Raw genomic sequence first — 22636 nt, 5'->3', positions numbered from 1 at the left:
CAACCGCCTTCATTCCAACCAAGGGCGGGACTTTGAGAGCACATTGATCAGAGAACTGCTCAAAATGCTGAACATTGCAAAATCAAGAACGACCCCGTATCATCCCGAAGGTGATGCGCTGCCAGAACGATTCAATCGAACCTTACTGGACATGCTCGGAACTCTACAGAGTGTGCAAAAATCTGAATGGAGTCGACATGTGGAGGGCCTAGCGCATGCGTATAATTGCACCAGACACGAGTCAACGGGATTCTCCCCTTACTTCCTCATGTTTGGGCGTGAGGCCAGACTGCCAGTGGATGTGCGTCTCAGAGTCTCGACAGATGGGATACATAATGCCACTCATTTCAAATACGTACAAAGACTGAAAGACAGTTTACAGCAGGCCTATCAACAAGCAGAAAAGTCCACAGCTAAGCTGAACGCAGGAAACAAACGACGATATGATCATAAGGTCAAATATCGGGAACTTCGTCCTGGGGATGCTGTGTTGCTTCGCAACCTCGGAGTCCCGGGAAAACACAAATTGGCCGACCGATGGAGAGACGGAGTGTATGAAATTGAATCCCAGATGCCTGGCCTCCCGGTCTATCGCATCAAAGACACTGATGGCCGGGTAAAGGTTTGGCACCGTAATCATCTTCTTCCCATCCCACAAGTGGAAGATGAAGAGACAGAGATACTGGCCACGCCGCTCAACGGTGAGTCCGATCTATCAGAGGTTGGTCAAGAGACTGTAAATAACGAAACCCACTCTGAAACTCCTGAAGACCCTATGGAGGGACCCTCTCAAAGGGACTATTCCACAGAAGGGGCATCTCGCGGAGGAGCTACGGGTAAAGGGCCCCGTAGGCCAACGCCTACTAAGGTGGCACCAACAGGCCAGCCTTTGGATCCACAGAGCCCGAGCTTTGTGTCTAACAGAGACTGTACAGAGACAATTCTCCCCTCAAGGGAAGAGGCTGAGCCTCAGGACTGTGTGTACTACTCCCCCGAGGGAGTCGCAGAGGAACAACTCCGTAGGGGCCAAAGAGTCAGGTACCCTCCAAATCGGGTAACCTATGATCAAGTTGGGGCACCCCATTATGAGGCTCAGCAGTAGGCTCGCAGCAGAGTACAGTCAGTTATTGTGATGTTCAGTGAAATGTACAATCTGATGTAGAGCTGATATAGTGAAATCACGGTTGGTTGTTGAAATTTTCATTATATAAGTATGTTACGCCCTTTTCATTATATAATTTTTGTATATAGTTGTATTGCATGGTGTCCCAAGCGAGGACGATGGGGATTTTACCAGGGGGAGGATGTAGCCAGGTCCCCCCTGGAGCACTCACCCCCCTTCCTGCTGTCCCGCGAGCCGCGCGTTGCTGGGTTGCTAGGGACGCGAGCGGCATCGGAATCCCTGGTAGCTAGGGACGCGAGCGGGCCGGTTGCCGGGGACGCGATCGGGCCGTCGCTAAGGCCGCGATCGCGTTGCCACCGGCCCGGCGGCTGAAGTGAAGGGCGCCGCCATGTTCAGCGCTGTTGCGCATGCGCAGGAGGCCAGCTAGCGCGAGAGGCGCCCACACAGCTCGCGCACATGCAGGGCGGGAAGGACAGCCCCCAGGGTGCACAGGGGCAGAGACACGTGACGCCAGGGAGCCAATAGGAAGGCCGGATTCCCCTGCTCCCAGAGAGATACATTTTCGCGGGGTTTTGCCAGACAGAGTCAGTCAGGATCCGGACCAGCTAGGGGTAAGAGGTGGATGCAGGGGTCAGTGACCCTCTGCATTAGGCCAGCAGCCGACAGGCCCCCAGTTAGGTCCTGAGCCACTTAATAGCTTGTGGAGTATAGGGACAGGCCCTAGATAGGCACACTGACCCATTTATTGGTAGCTTAGTCAGGGACGCAGTGCTACAGCCGTGCGGCCCTGCGAGGTGGGTTCTGGGCTCAGAACACCATCAAAGACCCTGGGACTAAGGTGATATTATCCGCGCTGGAATTCACCCAACGCGGTGTGGAGGACAACGTCGGATCGGGCGGATCTCCGGTGATATCGCGGTACCCGTGGCTGGAGCCCGGGCAGGTAACCTGCAACTCACGTGCACCAACCAGGCCTATCACCAGACATAGTGGCTGCGCAGTCACACATACACATGCACAGTGGTATTTGACTTTGGGGGTGCGAGACATTTGGGTGGGGGTTACTGGACACAGGGTGGGAGCACTCTATGGGAGGTTAGCGTCCGCCGTGACGCCTGAGGTGGTAGCGTCCGCCGTGACGCCTAGTGTGATTAGCATCCGCCGTGACGCCTGAGGTGGTAGCGTCCGCCGTGACGCCTAGTGTGATTAGCGTCCGCCGTGACGCCAGAGGTGGTAGCGTTCGCCGTGACGCCCAGAGTGGTTAGCGTCCGCCGTGGCGCATGACGGTTGTGTTAATGTGTATATATATATAGTTGGTTATGCAGTAAAGCCAGTCCTGTTTTACATTCGTTCGCTTTGTGTGGTTGTTTCCTGTGAGGGCCTCCTCCCACTCCGTTGGGATCCCTCCCAGGTGGAGGCGTTGCACCTAGAGATGTATAAGATGTATGTACCCCAGGTTCCCCGTGGCGGAAGCTCAGCCCTCCTGTGAGCCAACAGGTAATGCACCACACCTGCGTAACCTTGCATGTTCCTACACCTCCACAGTATTATCTGCGAGTGGGTGGGGGAAGACCCGTTACACATACATACAGGGACAATCAATAGTTGTTTTTGCGAATGCTTGTTTTGCTTACGGGGCCTGTGTCTCATGAAGTAGGGGGTCCCCGAGGCTGAAACCAATGCAGTTCAGCTCAGGAGACCCCCTGCATATGTACACCAGTATTATAATGTATATTTATGTTTCACGATCGCTTGTAAGAGCCGTGCATGGAGACGCAGCGTCTCCATGCAGTTCTTCCAGGCTGCTTTTTTCTATCAGCTATCGCGCTGTAGAACTTTAAGCACAATAGCAGGGAGGAAAAAGCAGCTCGCGCGTTCGGGCAGATTTTTGCTCGGCCGGACCAAAACGCGCTGAACTTGTTAGTGAATCGCGCCTTTGGCTTTTTTTCAGGCCGACCAAAATTTTTCCAATCGAGCGCAAAAACGCAGAGCTTAGTGCATAGCCCTAAATATCCTCCTTTTTTACTGGCATACTGCTATAATAAATGTTGGTTTTTATTTTTGATCCAGGACCTCCAGTTCTCTTCTTCTCTTCTTTTGCAGCGCTCCATCTAGTTGTTGTTTGTGTATATATTTAAACATGTTTCCAACAATCATTTTTGCAGAGACAATTCCTGTCTCGGCTTTATCTATTCTATTTTTTCCCCGTGAATTACCAATCTAAGAAATCTACCCTAAGACTCATTTTAATTTTTCCATTTTATCGTTATTATTATATCAATGTACTTGGATTCCCTAAAGCCCCATGAGTTTGTGATTTGGGAAGTGTCAAATAAGAGAGTTAGACGTCGCTCAAAAACAAAAAAATTGACTCTGTCGCGAAAAAAATTTGGTAGCGGGTTAAATTTGATTTTTCAGAGACTGTCGCCATGTTTGACAGCCCCTGAACCAATCAATCACCCTGTCGCTAGCGACGTCGCCGAAAGTTAAATTATAACTTTCGCGGGTGGTGACGGGTGACGTCATCTGTCGTGTCGCCGTCGCGGGCACAATACACGCGGCCTTATGGGTAGGGGTGATAGGCTACACAATGTGCATATTATAATGTATATGGTCGGTGTCTCTCTACATACATTTTTATAGTGTCAACCGCAGTGTACCATAATTTTATTTCTGTATTGTGCCACTATTGCTACCTGGATTATGTGCATGATTATACTATACTTTTTAGACTGTTTGTGACAAGTGCTATATAAAAATGAAATACTAAAATAAGTTAATCCAAATAGGGATCCTGACAAAGTCTATGTTAATTACAGAAGCACTTAAAAGTGAATTATGCACTCCCCTGAGGTAAATGCATAAAAACACAATGCTAATGTACTGATATTGTAATGAGCTCATAGTAAATACAACCTCTCTCTAATCTTACTTGTATCTGCAAGAAGTTTATAGTCATCATAGCCTTGATAACAAGCTACAGTACTATACTATTAAGAAAATAAAGATAATAACATAATTCACAAACAATAACTGCGGAGTGCCCGGGCACTTGACGTAACAGGTATGCTATTCGGACACAGTGAAGGTTAAGTAAAGTAGAAATTATAAATTTCTGATATTTTACATCTGTTTTATTTCAATGAACCAGCAAGCTATCCATCTTTGCAGCTTTTTCTTTGCTTATGGACTTTGGTCCATAAACTGTTGACGGCAGCGATGCAACCAGAAATTCATATTGGGTAAGGGTGACCACATGTCCCAGTTTAGCAAGGACAGTCCCGGTTTTTAGGGCTCCGTCCTGACTTTTTTCGGGTGCTGTCCTGGTTTTTGGATCTACTTGGCGAGCGCTGGCTGCGCATGTGCGTAGAGCGCATGCCGACCGTGCACATGCGCGATCGGCACTTGCTGGATGCTCGTGCGCATGCGTGACATTTGTGCCAGTTTTTGCCGGGACAAATATGGTCACTCTAATATTGAGTAAATGTCTAAATTACAATCCGTCGATCATGTCCATCCGGCTGAGCATGCAGGCGACAGTATCCGGGAATTTAACTTACCAACTGGTCCTTGTCCTGTGATGTCGCCTCGTCACGTGACGTTGTGTTGCCATGTTGCAGTGTTGATGGAGGAGGGCTACTCTCTTTCAGAGGCCCCACTCTCCCCCCACCCCCGGCAATCAGTTTAATTACTCTGGGGAAGAGCGTGGGGCCTCTGTAATTATTAGGGGGTGCCAATGCACCCTTGCACCCTCCTCCTGGTTGCGCTACTGGTGGACAATACGTAGTCCGGCCATACATTCAAAACATGAGAACCTAGCTAACATACAGTATTCTGTATTATTTTCAGGTTTGTCCTTAATAGGAGAGATGATGGCATCAAAAGCACATGTCAAAGAGGAAGAGATGGATGAGCTCAGGGAGGCTTTTACCAAAATTGGTAAGTTTCTTCCCATTCTTCCCCATTTGCCTCAATCATCTATTTGTATATACATGCATACATGCACATATTTGGCTGTGTCCCATTGTTAAGTGTCACATGGGACTTATCTGTGTTAAAATTGTAGTTGAATTGGAGGTGAATAGGAAAAGAAGAACTGGATTCCTCACTCCATTATCAGCCCTGCATTCATGAAACCTTACCTTCGTATATGCTATGGCAATCTATACACAACTTTAAGACTAAACTTCATCAACTGCTGGGTAGCCATCCACACTCCCCTCTCTGGTCTGAATTATACATCCACTCTTTCAAATCACATCCTCTAATACCTGGGAACTCTCTCCGCCCAACTTTCTCTCTCTACCACTTGCACTGCATCTCAATGTGCCCTCCCTTCCTGTTTGCTGTTTTCTCATTTCTTTGTAAACTTTTATTTTCTCTCCAACTTCCCCACTCTCCTTCTATTCACATCTCTTCCTTTCTCCTTTCCTCCACCTTTGCATGTGTCCACACACTGCACCATTGTATACTGAACTCTACCTCAGCTACTTGGGCACCCTCATAAATCCTCTTCTCACCTCCTTTCAATCTTTCTATGCCTCCTTGCTGCTGGGAGTATCACTCCTAATCCTGGACCTGCTCATATACATACCTGCTCTCGCCCATGCCTCCCTGTCACGTCCTCCTCCCTAACTGCCAAGGGTTTTAACCCATCTAATTTAATACCAATTACTTGTCTCCCTTCCTTCTCACTCCTTTCTCTTGTGCCCTTTAGAATGTCCACTCACTCACTAACAAGGCTCTGGTTGTACATGACCTCTTCTGCTCTTACGCTCTTCACGCTAACAAAAACCTGGCTCTTACAACATGACTGCTGTGGAGGCTGCTGTCTCATTTGGTGGTCTCTCTTTCACTCACACTCCACACCCCAATGGCCGGAGTGGAGGGGTAGATCCCCTCCTCTTCTCCCGCTGGTGGATGCTATACACAAGGAGATTCCTTCTGTCCCTTCCCCCTCCTCTCTGCTTCTACCTAGATCTCCTTCCACTCTTGATCCTTTTCTCTGGTTACAGAGTTGGAGGTTTCTAAGGTGATTTTTCTTCTCCCTCTACCACACGCCCACTTGATCCTATCGCCTCACACCTTATCAGACCTCTTACTCCTGTCTTAGTCTCCACTCTCAGTTTCAATTTCTCTCTAGCCTCTGGCACTTTCCCCTCTTCCTTTAAGCATGCGGTGGTCACACCTATTCTCATATTCTCAAAAACAACCTAAACCCTACATTCCTTACTAACTACCGCCCTGTTTCTGTCTTGCTATTTGCCTCCAAATTGATAGAACTTCTCGTGTTCTCCCAGACGATCAACTTTCTTAATGTCCCATACCCTGCTGGACCCCTTACAATTATGTACAGTTCACTCAGAGACTTTGCTCACTAAAGTAGCCAATGATCTACATGAAGCAAAATCCTAAGGTCACTTTTCCCTACTGACACTACTTGTTCTCTCTGCTCCGTTTGATACTGTCAATCACACTTTTCTCCCACATATTCTAAACTCCCTTGGTATCCACAAGAAAGCTCTATCCTGGTTCTGATCATACCTCTCTCATCGCACAGTCTCTGTCTGTTGCTAACATGTCTTCATCTTCTGTTGATCTGCCTGTTGGTGTACCTCAGGGCACTGATCTGGGACGTCTCCTGTTCTCTCTCAACACACTATCATTTGGTGACCTCATCCACTCTATTGGCATCAGGTATCATATCTATGCAGATGATATGCAGATATATCTATCCACCCTCACTCCTACAATCCAGTCCCAAGTCTCGGATTGCCTCCTGGCCATATCCTTGTGCATGGCACTCTGCCTTAAACTTAATATGTCTAAAACTGAGCGCCTCATAGTTCCCCCTAAACCTGGCCTAATATCCCCTTTCTCCATCACAGTAAATGGTACTACCATCTATCCTGTTGCCAAAGCACGTTGCCTAGGGGTAACATTTGACTCTTCCCATTCCTTCTCCATTCACGGTATGTCTCAAATTTGTCACTTCCTGGGTAATATGGCCAATATCTGCCCTTTCCTCTGTCAATCTACTGCTAAAACTCCAATGCATGCCCTTACCCTCTCCCGTCTGGATTATTGTAACATACTGCAGACAGTTCTCCCTGCCTCACAGATTTCTCCTTTGCTATCTATCCAACATTCTGCTGCTAAAATAATTTCACTTTCTCTCAAAACAGTCTCCACTCATCTCCTCCTTAAATCCTTCTCCGGGCTTCCCATCAAATTTTGGATTACCTACAAAGTTCTCCTCCTTACCTTTAAAGTTCTCCACTTATCTGCTTCTTCCTACATATCAGCCTTGATCTCTCGTTATGCCCCTGCTCGACTCCTGAGCTCTACTCATAACTCTCCGCTCCACCCCTTTCACCTCTAATGCTCTCTCTCTCTCGCCATAAATCCTTATCCCGCACTGCCCCTTACCTGTGGAAATCCTTCACACTCAGTATACACCAAGCACCCTCTCTCCCCACCTTTAAAACAAACGTTCAAACTCACCTCTTAAATGAAGCATTTCAATAGCCTTTAATCATGGCTACTGTCCCATACCAACAGACGCTCCTACCGTTGTAGCCAAGCACTGCCATCTACTGCACTTATTCCCTCACCTGCTGTCTCTGTAAGTCTCCCAACATTCCACTTAGATTGTAAGCTCTCCGGGGCAGGGATTCTCTTTCCTATTGTCTGACTTTGTTCCACTTATTGTATTCTAATTCCCTGTACTGTTTTTTGTTGTTGTCTCTTTTGTAAAGTGCTGAGTACACTGTGGGCACTATATAAATACAAATATACATACATGTATATGTACCCATATATACATAAACACATATACATACATGTACGTATGTATATTTTTATTTATATAGTGCCACCAATGTACACAGCCCTTTTACAAAAGAGACAATACATGACAGGGAATTATAATACAATAAGGGCAACAAACATAATGATAGGATGATAGGAAAGGAAATACCTTCCCCAGAGAGCTTACAATCTAAACACATACATACAAACACCAGAGTACAGAGGATAGTAAAAGATAAGACTCAGGGCCATACAGTATTCACTATGCAGTAATATTCCATAGGAAGAAACCTTATGTGGCTTATTCGTTTGAATGGACTGTACGAGGTCTTCTGGAGCTGGAAAGGTGTACTTTGGGAAAACGCTGCTTAGTAAATATGGGTCTCAGTTTGTCGTTATCTGCAACCCTGATAGTGGGAACTACTGATTCTAACCATTAAAGAGTTAACAAGACCACTGAAAGTCTCACTGAGTGGCACGGCCACATAGCAGAATATTGCTCTGATAGATAATTCCATTTACATTCCAGCAGAGTCAAATAATACAACCTGAATAGACGTTGTATTTTTCATGCTTTCTGTGGGCCCTTTGATTGCCAGAAAGCCATGCTTCTTAGTCCACTGAGAAAGCCACGGGCATTAAAAATACACACTGCAACTTGAAAACCTGTATTCTTTTTCAGATACTGATGGAAATGGTTTCATAAGCCCTGGTGAGTTGGATAACTTGTTCAAAGCCGCTAATTTGCCTCTCCCTGGATACAAATTGCGGGAAATCACCCAAAGTTTGATGGAAACTGGAGATCTAAACCGTGACGGCATGATTAGTTTTGATGAATTTATCACAGTAAGTTTACTTTCGCTTGATACAGACACACTATCATTTGCTTAACATGTTTCTTTTATCATTATATTTAAGATTGACTACATATTATATTGTGCCATATTTACTAAGCAGGCTACTGATCTAAATTGATAGCCATATAAACAACAGTAATACAAGTAACCACAAGAGGGCACAGTTATACAGAAGTGACAACAAATGAAGGTATTGAAATGGTTGACGTTTCGGCCCTTAACTCGCACCTTTCTCAAGACGTCCAAGGTAAGAACTGAACCGTCGACCACTTCAATACGTTTGATCACTGTTTACACAAGACCATGTGAGTGCTTTCCAATTTTATTCTGTATGTAAAGCAGGACTCTCTCCCTGCCCCAGTCAGCACCGTGGCAGTAAAGTACTCAGCGTGAGTACTGCTTCAACATGTTTTCAACATATCAAGGGTTACATATAACAAGTGAGTCCCAGATCCGCAAAGCTCCTGAGATACCTGCAATACATGCTAATAGGAGTCATTTAAATATACTTTGTAAATCCTATTTGCATATATCCCAGGTATCTTAGGTGTGCTCCTTTTTGTTGTCTCCACGTGTTGTTTAAGGGGATATCTATCTATCTATCTATCTATCTATCTATCTATCTATCTATCTATCTATCTATATAAAAGGGGATATATATCTATCCCCTTAAACAACATGTGGAGACAACAAAAAGGAGCACACCTAAGATACCTGGGATATATGCAAATAATAGGATTTACAAAGTATATTTAAATGACTCCTATTAGCATGTATTCCAGGTATCTCAGGAGCTTTGCGGATCTGGGACTCACTTGTTATATATATACGTTTTGAAGGAGAGAGACATATTTTGCTACAGTTCCAAGTGCTATATATATATACAAAATCTAACGCTATATATAACGCTATATATATATATATATAGCACTTGGAACTGTAGCAAAATATGTCTCTCTCCTTCAAAACGCCACCTATAGGTAAGATGTGTCATGTGAGTCATGTTCAGATAACTCAGAGCAGTGATAACTTAACATGCTATCAAGCCTAGGCTAATGAGATCGATATTGATATATTGATATATTGATATATGTACATATATACTGTATATATATCAGTGGTTTTCAACCTTTTTTTTGTGGGGAACCCCAACCCTCGCCCCTGTCTCTCATCCCCCCGGTCGCCCCCATCTCTGGTCCCCCCCCCCTCCCATCGCCCCCATCTCTCTCCCCCCTCCCGTCGCCCCATCTCTCACCCCCCTCCCGTGCCCCGTCTCTCCCCCCTCCCTTCGCCCCGTCTCTCTCCACCCCCTCCCATCGCCCGTCTTTCTCCACCCCCTCCTGTCGCCCTGTCTCTCTACACCCACTCCCGTCGCCCCTGTCTCTTTCCACCCCCTCTCATTGCCCCTGTCTCTCTCCCCCCTCACTCTATGCCTTACATTCCCTCTCCCCCTCACACTCTCCCCCTTGTGTGCACGCACAGATACACTCTCCCAGTTACACACACACACCCTCTCCAACTTACACACTCTCTCCCACTTACACACACACACACACACACACACACTCTCCCACTTACACACACACTCTCTCTCCCGCCACTTAAAAACATACTCTCCCACTTACACACACACTCACTTACACTTACACACACTCTTCCACTTATACACACTCTTCCACTTATACACACTCTCTCTCCCACCACTTACACACACACACATTCCCACTTACACACACATACACACTCTCACTTACACACACACACATACACTCTCCCACTTACACACTCTCTCTCCTGACACTTACCCACACACTTTCCCTCTTACACACACACACACACACACACACACACACACACACACTCTCTCACTTACACACACACACACACACACACACACACACACACACACACACACACACACACACACACACACACACACACACACACACACACACACACACACACACTTACACACACACACTTACACACACACTCTCTCCCACTTACACACACACTCTCTCCCACTTACACACACACACTTACACTTACACACAGACACTCTCCCACTTACACACAGACACACAAACAAACACACTATCCCACTTCCACACTCTCCCACTTACACACACACTTTTCCACTTACACACACTCTCTCCCACTTACACACACTCCCACATATACATGCACACACACTCTCCCACTTACACACATACACACACCTCTATGAGACCGTGTGCCCGCCCAATCCTCTCTCCCTCCTGTCAGCGCCCACCAAATCCTCTCTGCCTCCTGTCAGCCACACCCACCAGAGCAGGCAGGGAGAGGAAGTACAGCATGGAACGGGCGGCTGCCACACCGCCGGGCTTGGGTCAGAATAGGAGAGTTGTCCTGGCTCTCACCCCCCCCCCCCCCATGGTAGCGAGGAACCCCTGAGGAGTGCTTGCAGAACCCCTGTTGAAAACTACTGATTTATATAAACTAGATGATAAACACCTGGTGGTAGGCAGTAATTGCTGCTGCAAATAATTGTGTACAGAGTGGTACTGTATAAAAAGAGTTTCTTAAATTAAAACCATTTTAATGTGGCATTTCTATTACACACGTAGGATAAAATGGGTTGTCACTACATATATTTCCAGGTTTTTTTTTTTTATATTTCCAACTCTGTATTTTTTCTCCCACATTATTAGGTTTTTAATGACCTTAAAAGTTCTGATGTAGCCAAAACATTTAGAAAAGCCATAAACAAGAAAGAAGGCATCTGTGCAATTGGTGGCACATCTGAACAATCCAGTGTTGGCACACAGCATTCTTACTCAGGTATGACTATAAGGAACCCAGAGTCATGTTCCATTGCATCACACGAAGGTCCATATATACTAAGCAGTCTTCTGCCATAAGACACCTTCCAGCTCTGGAAGACACCTTACAGTCCATTGACTTGAGCTAGACACACTACGTGTCTCCCAGCGCTGGAAGTTGCATAATGGCAGTAGACTGCTTAGTAACTATGGCTCTAAGGGGCAGATTTATCAAGCACCCTATCTGAGTGGGTGGGAAGTCAATGGGAGTTAATGCCCCTAAATCAGTTTCTGATTTTTACTGTGTCATTAAAACTTCAGTCTTGCTCAGAAGATCCGAATATTATTAATCATTTAAACATAAAACATAGCAGCAATGGGCTTTTACATCTAAATATGGGAAGTAGTTAAGAGGACAGAAGTATCCCTTTTTCCCCCCACTTCCTAACATTTGTTAATATGCTTATTATGTCATACAGTACAATTGATGCCTCAACCCCTATTTAATATGCTGTGAAGCTACTGTATCTTCTCTTGCAGGGGAAGATCTCCGCTCCATTTAAATGACAGATTTACAGCATATTAAATAGAAGGCTTAGGGGGAGATTTGCTAAGTGCAGGTGCTGGGTATCGCTCCCCGATCCAGCATTAGTTGCCATCGTCGTCAACATCGGTGATCAGTAAATCTCCCCTCTAAGGGCAGATTCCTCTAAGTTGAAGCCAACTTCTTCCATTAATGATGTGCATTAAATGTTAGAAAGTAGATACATACCATTTTTCCTTTTTGCGTTGTGAGTCTGAAAACACATTTTGGGAGCCCTGTGCAAAGACCCATAAAACTCTAACATATCAATTAATCCTTTGCAGAAGAGGAAAAGGTTGCCTTTGTTAACTGGATAAACAAAGCCCTGGAGAAAGACCCAGACTGTAAGCATGTTATTCCCATGGACCCAGACACCGACGACCTGTTCAAAGCTGTTGGTGATGGAATTGTACTTTGGTAAATAATAACATTTCTGTACTTTCTTATCAAACACCATCAAATATAGTTAAAAAAAAAAACCACAAATTTGGGGCAAATTATTATTATTTTTACGAAACGAATGGGGACAATGTACAGTATTTGTCTAGGAATGGTCACAGAGAAGAAGAATTGGAATGTCTTTCACCCATCTCATTGCGCCTCCATAGAATGCAATAGGGAAACAAACATAAAAAGTTAAAAGTGAATCAAATAACTGCAAACCAATACAATATAACATTTTATAAGGCATATCGCACCTGTAAACACCTCAGACCCATGAACTATAAGTCTGTTTTTAGCTATTGTTCATTAGTTTTAGGGAAACTATCAAACATTAAACTCTCCGTTGCTATATTCTTTCAAGGCCTTTCTACACGACATTGTTTTGCCCTTTTACCTATAGTATGGTGAGAACAAGTAAGATTATCTCCCTTATTCTATAAAGTGTGAGAGTGCCAAACAGGAATCACCATTGAAGTTAATGGGGTGAATGAGTTCCGATGTAGTAGCATCTCCAGTTGTGTATATAGATACCATCAAACCTCCCTCCAATTAAGCTAGGGAGAGATGCCTGTGCTAAAAAGGAGCACACCTGGGAGATATGCTAATGGCCATGCAAAGTATATTTAAATGAGTCACATCCCACACCTCACGAAATATTTCTATAAGACCAATACTGACAGGTATAGGGACTCTTGGGATGAAGGGGGCACTGGTGCTAAACCCAACAGGATCAGAAACCACAACCTCTGCTTTTCAGGGCACCAGTCATAACATTGGACTAAACCAGGTGCTGGGAAATACTATTGTCACAACAGACTTTTGAGTCCCACAGCTCACGCCTCCCCCTGGCTTCCTTTACAATCAGACCGTTTCCACTTCCGGGCTGCCACTCCAATGTATCTTGTGCACAAAAAAGAGCACACCTGAGACACCTGTGAGATATGTGACAATCCCAGTATCTGCTTTAGTTCAATGCTTGTGTTGCTGCCCTGCATGGCAGAGGTTGTGGGTTCTGATCCTGTTGGGCCTGACACAGGTACTCCGTTCATGAAAAGGGTTAGCATATCTCTCAGTTGTGCTCCTTTTCCGGCACAGGCATCTCTCCCTAACTTATTTGGAGGGAGGTTTGAGGGGATATAGATATAATACTAAGTTGAAAAAACCTTGTCGTCCTCTCAGACTCTGGAGGGAAATGACAATCCCTTACAGCAGCGGTGCGCAAACTGTTGGTCGCGCGGCTTACAGAGGCCCTGCGCTCTTCCCGAAGGCACTTAAATTAAATGCCAGGGGAGCTGCAGGGCCTCTGTAAACCTTTACTTACCTTGACTCCTCACGCGTCGCCATGGCAGCGCAGCGTCAAATGACACCACGAGGTCATGTGACGTCATGTTGCTATGTCATGGCGCCGGAGCCAAGGTAAGTGGGTGCGAGGAGGGGCGCGGGGGTGAGGTGACCGCCGGCAGGGGGTGCAGAGAAAAAAGTTTGCGCCCCCTTGCCTTACAGAATAGCAAAGCATGTCAATCCAACCGGAAAGGACTTTTTTGACACGGATTGACACAAATCTTAGATACTAGAATATCGCCCTAAGCGTCACATATATGAAGTCTCATCCTGAGCTTCATACATACGATGCACATTTTATGAAGGTTTGTACTACTTTATAAAATTGACATTTTTGAAAATGATTCCAATACGCTCTTAGTGCTTCGGTCCAAATGAGTCGGACTATTACCAATTTGATTCATTCATGCTGTCTATGGCACAGATACATTATGCTCCGTTAAACCATGTAATGTGACGTTATCCTAAATCAACGTCATCTTAAGAGCATCGCTTATCCATGAAAGTGAATAAAGTTAACCCAGTTTTACGTATGTAAATAGAGTTGCATTTTTACATATGTTAGTGATAATGATATGCATAAAAGGCATCTACCGTAACATCGCATATCCAAAGTCCATTACGGTTAATGCAGGGACCTAACATAGCCTTATTTAAGCCATAACTAAACTTGGTGTTGCTTACATACACATTTTTGGTGGTGGTGGAGCCTTTTTTTTTGATGGTCTGGATGGGAGTAATACATATTTAATGTCACACTATTGGAAGCTAGCAGAATGTCATGTTAAGCCTATGAGATGTAGAAAGGCTGTTGCTCTTGCATATCATTTGCTTTGTTGTTATGCGTTAATGTCAGGGGAAATAATGTATGTTACTTTTTTGGGTAACATCACGTTATTTGTCCTGACTTAACACAGCTTTCTGTATCTGGTGTATCTAGTCTATGTGCACACGCCAAAAGGCCCATATTTACTCAGTGGTGCTGTTCCTGAAGGTACCTTCCGGGGCTTGAAGACACATTTTGAAGGGACTGTATTTGGGCACTGCCGGGTGTCTTATGGAGTACCACCGTTTAGTAAATATGGCCCTAAATGTAATGAAACTCCGTTTCCAATTATTTTCTGTTTTAGAATACATCGGAGAATTGACTTTTGTTGCGGACTACATGAATTAAAGGAATGTTTGCATATTATAATGCACATTTGTATTAGCAGTTTAATGATAACTAAACTATGGTCAACAGAAAAAAAAAGACAAATTAAAATAATAACATTTTTGATTAGCTAGGGCAGAACTCCAGTCCTCCCAGACCTCCCAGTACTGGTGACAGTACAGGTTTTAAAAATATCCTCATATTAGCGCAAGTGGCTCAATCGTTTTGACCGACCCACCTGTGCTCAAGCGAGGTTATACTTAAAACCTGGACTGTTAGAGGTCCGTGAGGACTGGAGTCGGGAAGCACTGAGCTAGAGGACGTGACGTGGGTTCTGTATGTCACATGGCATTTTTATGTTTGATTTCCAGCAAAATGATCAACCTCTCTGTGGCAGATACCATTGATGAGAGAGCCATCAACAAGAAGAAGCTAACTCCTTTCACCATCCAGGTACGGATTCAGCTAAGGGAAGAGCGTTCCGTTAATGATATATATTAAACCCTTTGCTTCCAGAAGTTCCCCCAAAACATTGCAAGGCCCAGCTGGTGGCAAAGACCCATATCTCAAGTAGAAGAGATTCTTCTCCTTGTTCAAAATGACAAAATTAATTAGTCTTAAATTCCCTTCACTGTAGTGTTTTGTCTTGTGGCTCTGTTCCGATAACGCACAGTTTAAGCAACAATCCCGCCTAACGTAACCCCCATTTTTTGTACACCGTAGAGACTGGGGGGGGGGGGGGGGGAGGAGGGTCTCCTGGAGCTTCGAGACCCTCTGTGTTACAAGATACTTACCAGGGAAGTTACTGTTTATTAATGGGGCTTTAAATGGCCATCCAATAAAAACCTGATGACATTGCAGATTTCTATTGGCTCTTGTAACTTTGGTGGCCATTTTCTTTCCCCTGGAGGGAGATTTAAAACCAGTAACTTTACTGGTAAGAACTGAGGATAGCAGGAGGATCAGAGCTCAAATTAGTGTGGCTCAGCTCAATAGAACCCCTCGATTCCCCTTTTATAAAAAAAAAAGAGGAGGGATAAGGAGCAGGTGGGATTGCTAACATTGATAATTCCTTGAGTGCTGTCTCATATACTCATTGGGAGCCGATCCATCAAAATCTCCCGGGTGCAAAACTGAGGCAAAAGTGGAGCAGATTTATCAAGGAAAAAAACCCTGACTCACTTATCTTTTTCATTGATAAATCTGGATCCGTTTGCAGCTGCTGGACTTTAGTAAATTCCTTTCCTTGATGTGGACAAATGTGTAATTGGCATGCTGTCTAATGAGAGCCTTTGTGTGGGTAGTGGAGGCTCTACTGACTGGCCACAGACAGATCAGCTTATAGACGAGGATCATGGGAAATGCAGCCTCCATATCAGTCCAAAAAATGGTTCTAATATCTAGTTGCCTCCTTGCAACTATTAAGTACTTTTGCTGGGAATGGTTGCAGCTAATGTTCTGAGATGTTTATAGCTAGTACGTGGGGTGAAAGATGTCACTACTGATCCAATAGTGCCCAATCCTTTGTAATATGGGTAGGTGGGTGTTGCATTGCCAAAAATAAAATAGGATATGGGAGGGGTTCTTAAACAGATTACCTGGAACCACTGAGTGCATCGACTTTTAGGAATAACCAATAATTTAAAACATGTGAATGTACTCATTTTACATACAATATGTAGAGGATATATATTGGTTATCCCAAAAAAACCTGGTCAGTCCTGATGAGTGGAATCTCAGAAAGCTTGGATGCAACAACATCTATGTAGCTTTTTGTAAATATTCAAAGTTCATGATCTTCAGATGATGCATTTTTTCGTTCCCAATGTGACGGCAGGGGTAAATGTAATAAGGAAAAACCCGGGGAGCAAAATACCTAAGAGAAAATATATAAAACTACCATAGTGCAGTTAACGTTTAAACAGAACACAATAGTAATGTCAGAACTCTCAAATTAGCATATAAGACACGCTAGATAACATTAATAAATGTCCATCCATAGATATCCAAAATAGAAAAAATGAGGAGCAAAAATAGGAGGTAGTATAAAATCCAGAAGAGAAACACAGAGCCAAAAATAAAATACCAAATAGCATTTATCCGACAATGATAAAAATGGAGGCTTACAAGATACCAAATTGGTTACAGCATGGGTGTAGGGATAAAGATGTTAGCCGAGTCGCGTTCTCGGGATCACTTCACACCACCGCTGCGTCCGCTGGTCTCCGTCCTGCACCTCTGCCCGGAGCCGATACGTCACTTCCGGTTCCTCTAACACTCGAACTAGACGTCACAGGAACTCCAACACAAAGAAATCCCCACAAAAATCCCTCAGTAGTATAAGAGTGACTGTCCCAGTCTTCCGGAATCCACAGGAGATAAGTAAAGGTCCCAAGGTGGTCCAGGCAGGAACAGTGTGTGATGAATACTAGCAGGTACCAGGGCAGGCATTGTCGGATAAATGCTATTTGGTATTTTATTTTTGGCTCTGTGTTTCTCTTCTGGATTTTATACTACCTCCTATTTTTGCTCCTCATTTTTTCTATTTTGGATATCTATGGATGGACATTTATTAATGTTATCTAGCGTGTCTTATATGCTAATTTGAGAGTTCTGACATTACTATTGTGTTCTGTTTAAACGTTAACTGCACTATGGTAGTTTTATATATTTTCTCTTAGGTATTTTGCTCTCCGGGGTTTTCCTTATTGCTTCTATTTTGGACCTTGAAACAGTCCTCCAAGGGTTTGAGTATTTTATTTATCACTTTTTATTGCATGGCACAATATTTTGATTAATTGTCACTTTATATGTTCACATTCACTGCTTAAAAGGTTGATAGGGTGTTAGAGCGCCATCTAGTGTTATTTTTGGTAGGGGTAAATGTGACTGCTTTTAATAAACGATACTACTGTATAATAAAGAGGCTGCCTGCTCAGCGTGTAATTACAGTACTGGAGGAGTGCTATCTATATATATACAGCTGAACCCCCTTATAACGCTGTGCTTGGGGTCCAAAGAATCACATCGCGTTATAAGCGGATCGCGTTAGAAATAATGTACAATTGTATGCATTGTACAATAAAGTATTTAAGATACCAATAATCGTGTTGTAAAGTATTCATAAATACGAAACTTGGGAGCCACGCTTGCATCGCGTTAAAAGCGGATTCGCGTTGTAACGGATCGCCTTATAACGGGGTTGAGCTGTATATACAAAAAAGATTCCACTATGATGCACTCAACCTCACAGAATAATATTAATTAAAATATAACTTTTAATGAATTTGATAAAATAATTCAAAGAGAGAAAACATACTAATTTAAAATAAGTATTAAATCAATTAGTTAGCTGTGACTGTGCATACACATGAGACAGGAAATAGCTGCAGTAGGGTCACATGAGATACAGTTGTCTGGATAACTGAAGGTGTCCGTGAATAAATAATAATTTTGACACTTACCTACTCTGCTCTTTCAGACTAGACTAATATATCTACAGTGTGGAGTAGTTTGGGTACAGTGGCCACTGATACCTACAGTGGTCTGCTTATTATTTTATTATTTCAATATTTGTCACCTTTGTTCCTCAAAGATCCTATAGTCACTTGACCCTCAGGGTCTGTTTGCACCAATCACAAATCACGTTTGGCTATGTATCCCTGTTGCACCTGTTCACATTATTATTTATTCCCAGACCCCTTCAGTTATCCAGACCCCTGTATCTCCAGTGACCCTACTGCAGCTATTTCCTGTCTCACATGTGTACGCACAGTCGCAGCTAACTAATTGCTTTAATTCTTATTTTAAATTAGTATAGTTTCTTACCTTGAATTATTTGATCAAATTCATTAAAAGGTATATTACAATTAACATTATTTGGTTAGGTTGAGTGCATCATAGGGGAATCAATTTTGTGTATATATGTGTGTATATATATATATATATATGTAGAGGTATCAGTACCGTGTTAGCCGAGCTTCAATAATCAAAAAATAAATACTATACCGTTCTGTGGCTAACGAAATGCTTTTATTTGTGCGAGCTTTCGAGATACACTGATCTCTTCTTCCGGCGATGTTACAATGAATGAAGCAAGGATAACTTAAAAACAGTGTCTCTCGGAATGTTATCTGTGCTGGTCCTTCCCCCGGTGTGGATGAGATTTATGGCTGGAGGTGTCAAAGGGTTACTGAAAGCAAGTGAAGAAAGAGTGTGTATGTGTATCAGTGTGAATAAGAATGAATGGAGAGCCCACAGTATAAACAGTGCTCTACACAAGGTGTGTGTGGAGTGTGTACCCCTTATTTTTCCATCCCTATACACCAATAGGGACCACATAGTATCCACACACACTTTTAGTTGTGCTACAAACTCTCACATTTCCACACCCACCCACACCCTTTATATCCCCTCTCACTCCACACACACCTTGTGTAGAGCACTGTTTATACTGTGGGCTCTCCATTCATTCTTATTCACACTGATACACATACACACTCTTTCTTCACTTGCTTTCAGTAACCCTTTGACACCTCTAGCCATAAAACACATCCACACCGGGGGAAGGACCAGCACAGATAACATTCCAAGAGACACTGTTTTTAAGTATACCCTTTGCTTGCTTCATTCATTGTAACATCGCCGGAAGAAGAGATCAGTGTATCTCGAAAGCTCGCACAAATAAAAGCATTTCGTTAGCCACGGAACGGTATCATCTATTTATTTTTTGATTATATATATATATATATATATATATATATATATATATATAGCAGTTTGAAAGAACCACAAGCACTCCGTCTGAATCAACAAAATACTGGGTGCAAATCCTATAAAATAATTTAGGCAATACGATACCGCATCAAGATGAAATATCAGAGGCAGCACTCCAAATGGTAATCAAAATATTGTATTGAATCAACAAGACATCATTCCAACGTTTAGGTCCACAAACGGGACCTTTATCAAGGTGATGTCACATCACCTTGATAAAGGTCCCGTTTGTGGACCGAAACGTTGGAATGATGTCTTGTTGATTCAATACAATATTTTGATTACCATTTGGAGTGCTGCCTCTGATATTTCATCTTGATGCGGTATTGTATTGCCTATATATATATATATGTATATATATATATATATATACATATATACATGTAGAGGTATCAGTACCGTGTTAGCCGAGCTTCAATAATCAAAAAATAAATAGATGATACCGTTCTGTGGCTAACAAAATGCTTTTGTTTGTGCGAGCTTTCGAGATACACTGATCTCTTCTTCCGGCGATGTTACAATGAATGAAGCAAGGATAACTTAAAAACAGTGTCTCTTGGAATGTTATCTGTGCTGGTCCTTCCCCCGGTGTGGATGTGTTTTATGGCTAGAGGTGTCAAAGGGTAACTGAAAGCAAGTATATATATATATATAATCAAAAAATAAATAGATGATACCGTTCTGTGGCTAACGAAATGCTTTTATTTGTGCGAGCTTTCGAGATACACTGATCTCTTCTTCCGGCGATGTTACAATGAATGAAGCAAGGATTCATTGTAACATCGCCGGAAGAAGAGATCAGTGTATCTCGAAAGCTCGCACAAACAAAAGCATTTTGTTAGCCACAGAACGGTATCATCTATTTATTTTTTGATTATTGAAGCTCGGCTAACACGGTACTGATACCTCTACATGTATATATATATTTATAAACCGTGGATATAACCACAGAATTGTAGACCAGCAAATTCACAAAGCCACCAGAATACCAAGAAGTGATCTCCTTGAATACAAACAGAAGGAGACAAGCGACAGGGTTCCTTTGGTGGTCACATATAACCCACACCTAGGAGACCTACGCAAGATCGCCAGGAAACTACAACCCATCCTCCAGGAAGATACAAGACTGCAACAGGTCTTCCCTGAAGCACCCTTATTATCATACAGACAACCCCATAATCTCAAGAATATTATGGTGAGGAGTAAAGTATTCAGCAGTACAACTGAATGCGGGACAAAACCATGCCAGGACCCAAGATGCAAAACCTGCGCAATGCTCTACACAGCGGACACAATACAAATACCACACAAGAATCGGGAATACAAAATCAGAGGAGGGTTCACCTGTTCCTCAAGCAATGTCGTGTACCTCATCATGTGCATGAAATGCCCAGGGGGCTGCTACTACATAGGTGAGACAGGACAGGGGCTAAACAAGAGAATGAACCTGCATCGCCACAGCATCACACGCGGAACAAGAGACAGTCCTGTTGGCGAACATTTCTCTGACTCTGGCCATAAGATGAACGATCTGAGGGTTGCCATACTCAAAGGTAATCTTAAAACCCCGAAAGAGAGACGGTTGCATGAATACAAATTTATGCAACTGTTCGGGACACTTAGCAGTGGCCTAAACAGAGATCGAAATTTTATGAGTCATTACTGACACTAGCGAACTCTCTTCCCATGAGCGCTAAAGGCCATGTCTGTACATACTGTGCTATATGTATGCACACACAGCTGTCTCTCACACATACTAATACTCCTTATTTTTCCATCCATATACACCAATAGGGACCACATAGTATCCACACACACTTTTAGTTGTGCTACAAACTCTCACATTTCCACACCCACCCACACCATTTATATCCCTCTCACTCCACACACACCTTGTGTAGAGCACTGTTTATACTGTGGGCTCTCCATTCATTTTTATTCACACTGATACACATACACACTCTTTCTTCACTTGCTTTCAGTTACCCTTTGACACCTCTAGCCATAAAACACATCCACACCGGGGGAAGGAGAAGCACAGATAACATTCCAAGAGACACTGTTTTCAAGTTATCCTTGCTTCATTCATTGTAACATCGCCGGAAGAAGAGATCAGTGTATCTCGAAAGCTCGCACAAATAAAAGCATTTCGTTAGCCACAGAACGGTATCATCTATTTATTTTTTGATTATTGAAGCTCGGCTAACACGGTACTGATACCTCTACATGAAAATATGGAAGATACCACATTGTACCGCACCCAAATGAAGCTAAAGGATTTACTGAAAAAACAGGCACAACTAGACAGCGATATCATCTTCCTCAGCAAATGCAAGAAGGAGCATCTGATCCCGAAAGGACTCGTCCTCAAAAACCCACTTGCTACCACATACAACACAAAATTCTCCCAACAACTGTGCACCAGGAACTCAGAAAGATTAAGGAACCATCTCATCAGCATCTGTTACAGCAACAGGAGAAAGACAAAGGTGACAATAGACAGCATCCTGGATACAGGAGAAATTCACACAGACACATGGAGAGGACGCCAAACATTCCATGAAAAACTCCTGAAGGGTCTAATTAGCAATAAGGAAAAGAAACTGCACAGACTGAGGCTAAGAATGAGATACTCTGCAGCAGCCAGCAAAACAACTAATAATACAAACATTGACAGTCACCAAGAACAGGACTGCACTGTTAACCTCTCAGATTACACACCTAATCAAGCAGAGTCCTCAGTATTAT

The 22636-nt window shown here is 43.4% G+C and overlaps 1 protein-coding gene across 4 annotated transcripts in view; it reads left to right on the top strand.

Annotated features, from left to right (window-relative positions):
- The window catches only part of LCP1 (lymphocyte cytosolic protein 1), a 138028-nt gene that overhangs the window by 79623 nt on the left and 35769 nt on the right, over positions 1-22636 (top strand). For all 4 annotated transcript variants that reach the window (XM_075591134.1, XM_075591131.1, XM_075591132.1 and 1 more), the window contains exons 2-6: positions 4973-5062; positions 8616-8779; positions 11481-11610; positions 12459-12591; positions 15484-15565. In XM_075591134.1, the coding sequence (XP_075447249.1) occupies positions 4993-5062; positions 8616-8779; positions 11481-11610; positions 12459-12591; positions 15484-15565 (579 nt within the window). In that variant the 5' untranslated portion in view covers positions 4973-4992. The remainder of the gene's footprint in view (positions 1-4972; positions 5063-8615; positions 8780-11480; positions 11611-12458; positions 12592-15483; positions 15566-22636) is intronic.

The sequence above is a fragment of the Ascaphus truei genome, chromosome 3, assembly GCF_040206685.1.
Source record: "Ascaphus truei isolate aAscTru1 chromosome 3, aAscTru1.hap1, whole genome shotgun sequence".
NCBI lineage: Eukaryota > Metazoa > Chordata > Amphibia > Anura > Ascaphidae > Ascaphus > Ascaphus truei.
Note: the sequence above shows the minus strand (reverse complement) of the source record. Positions and strands in the feature narration are given on the sequence as shown.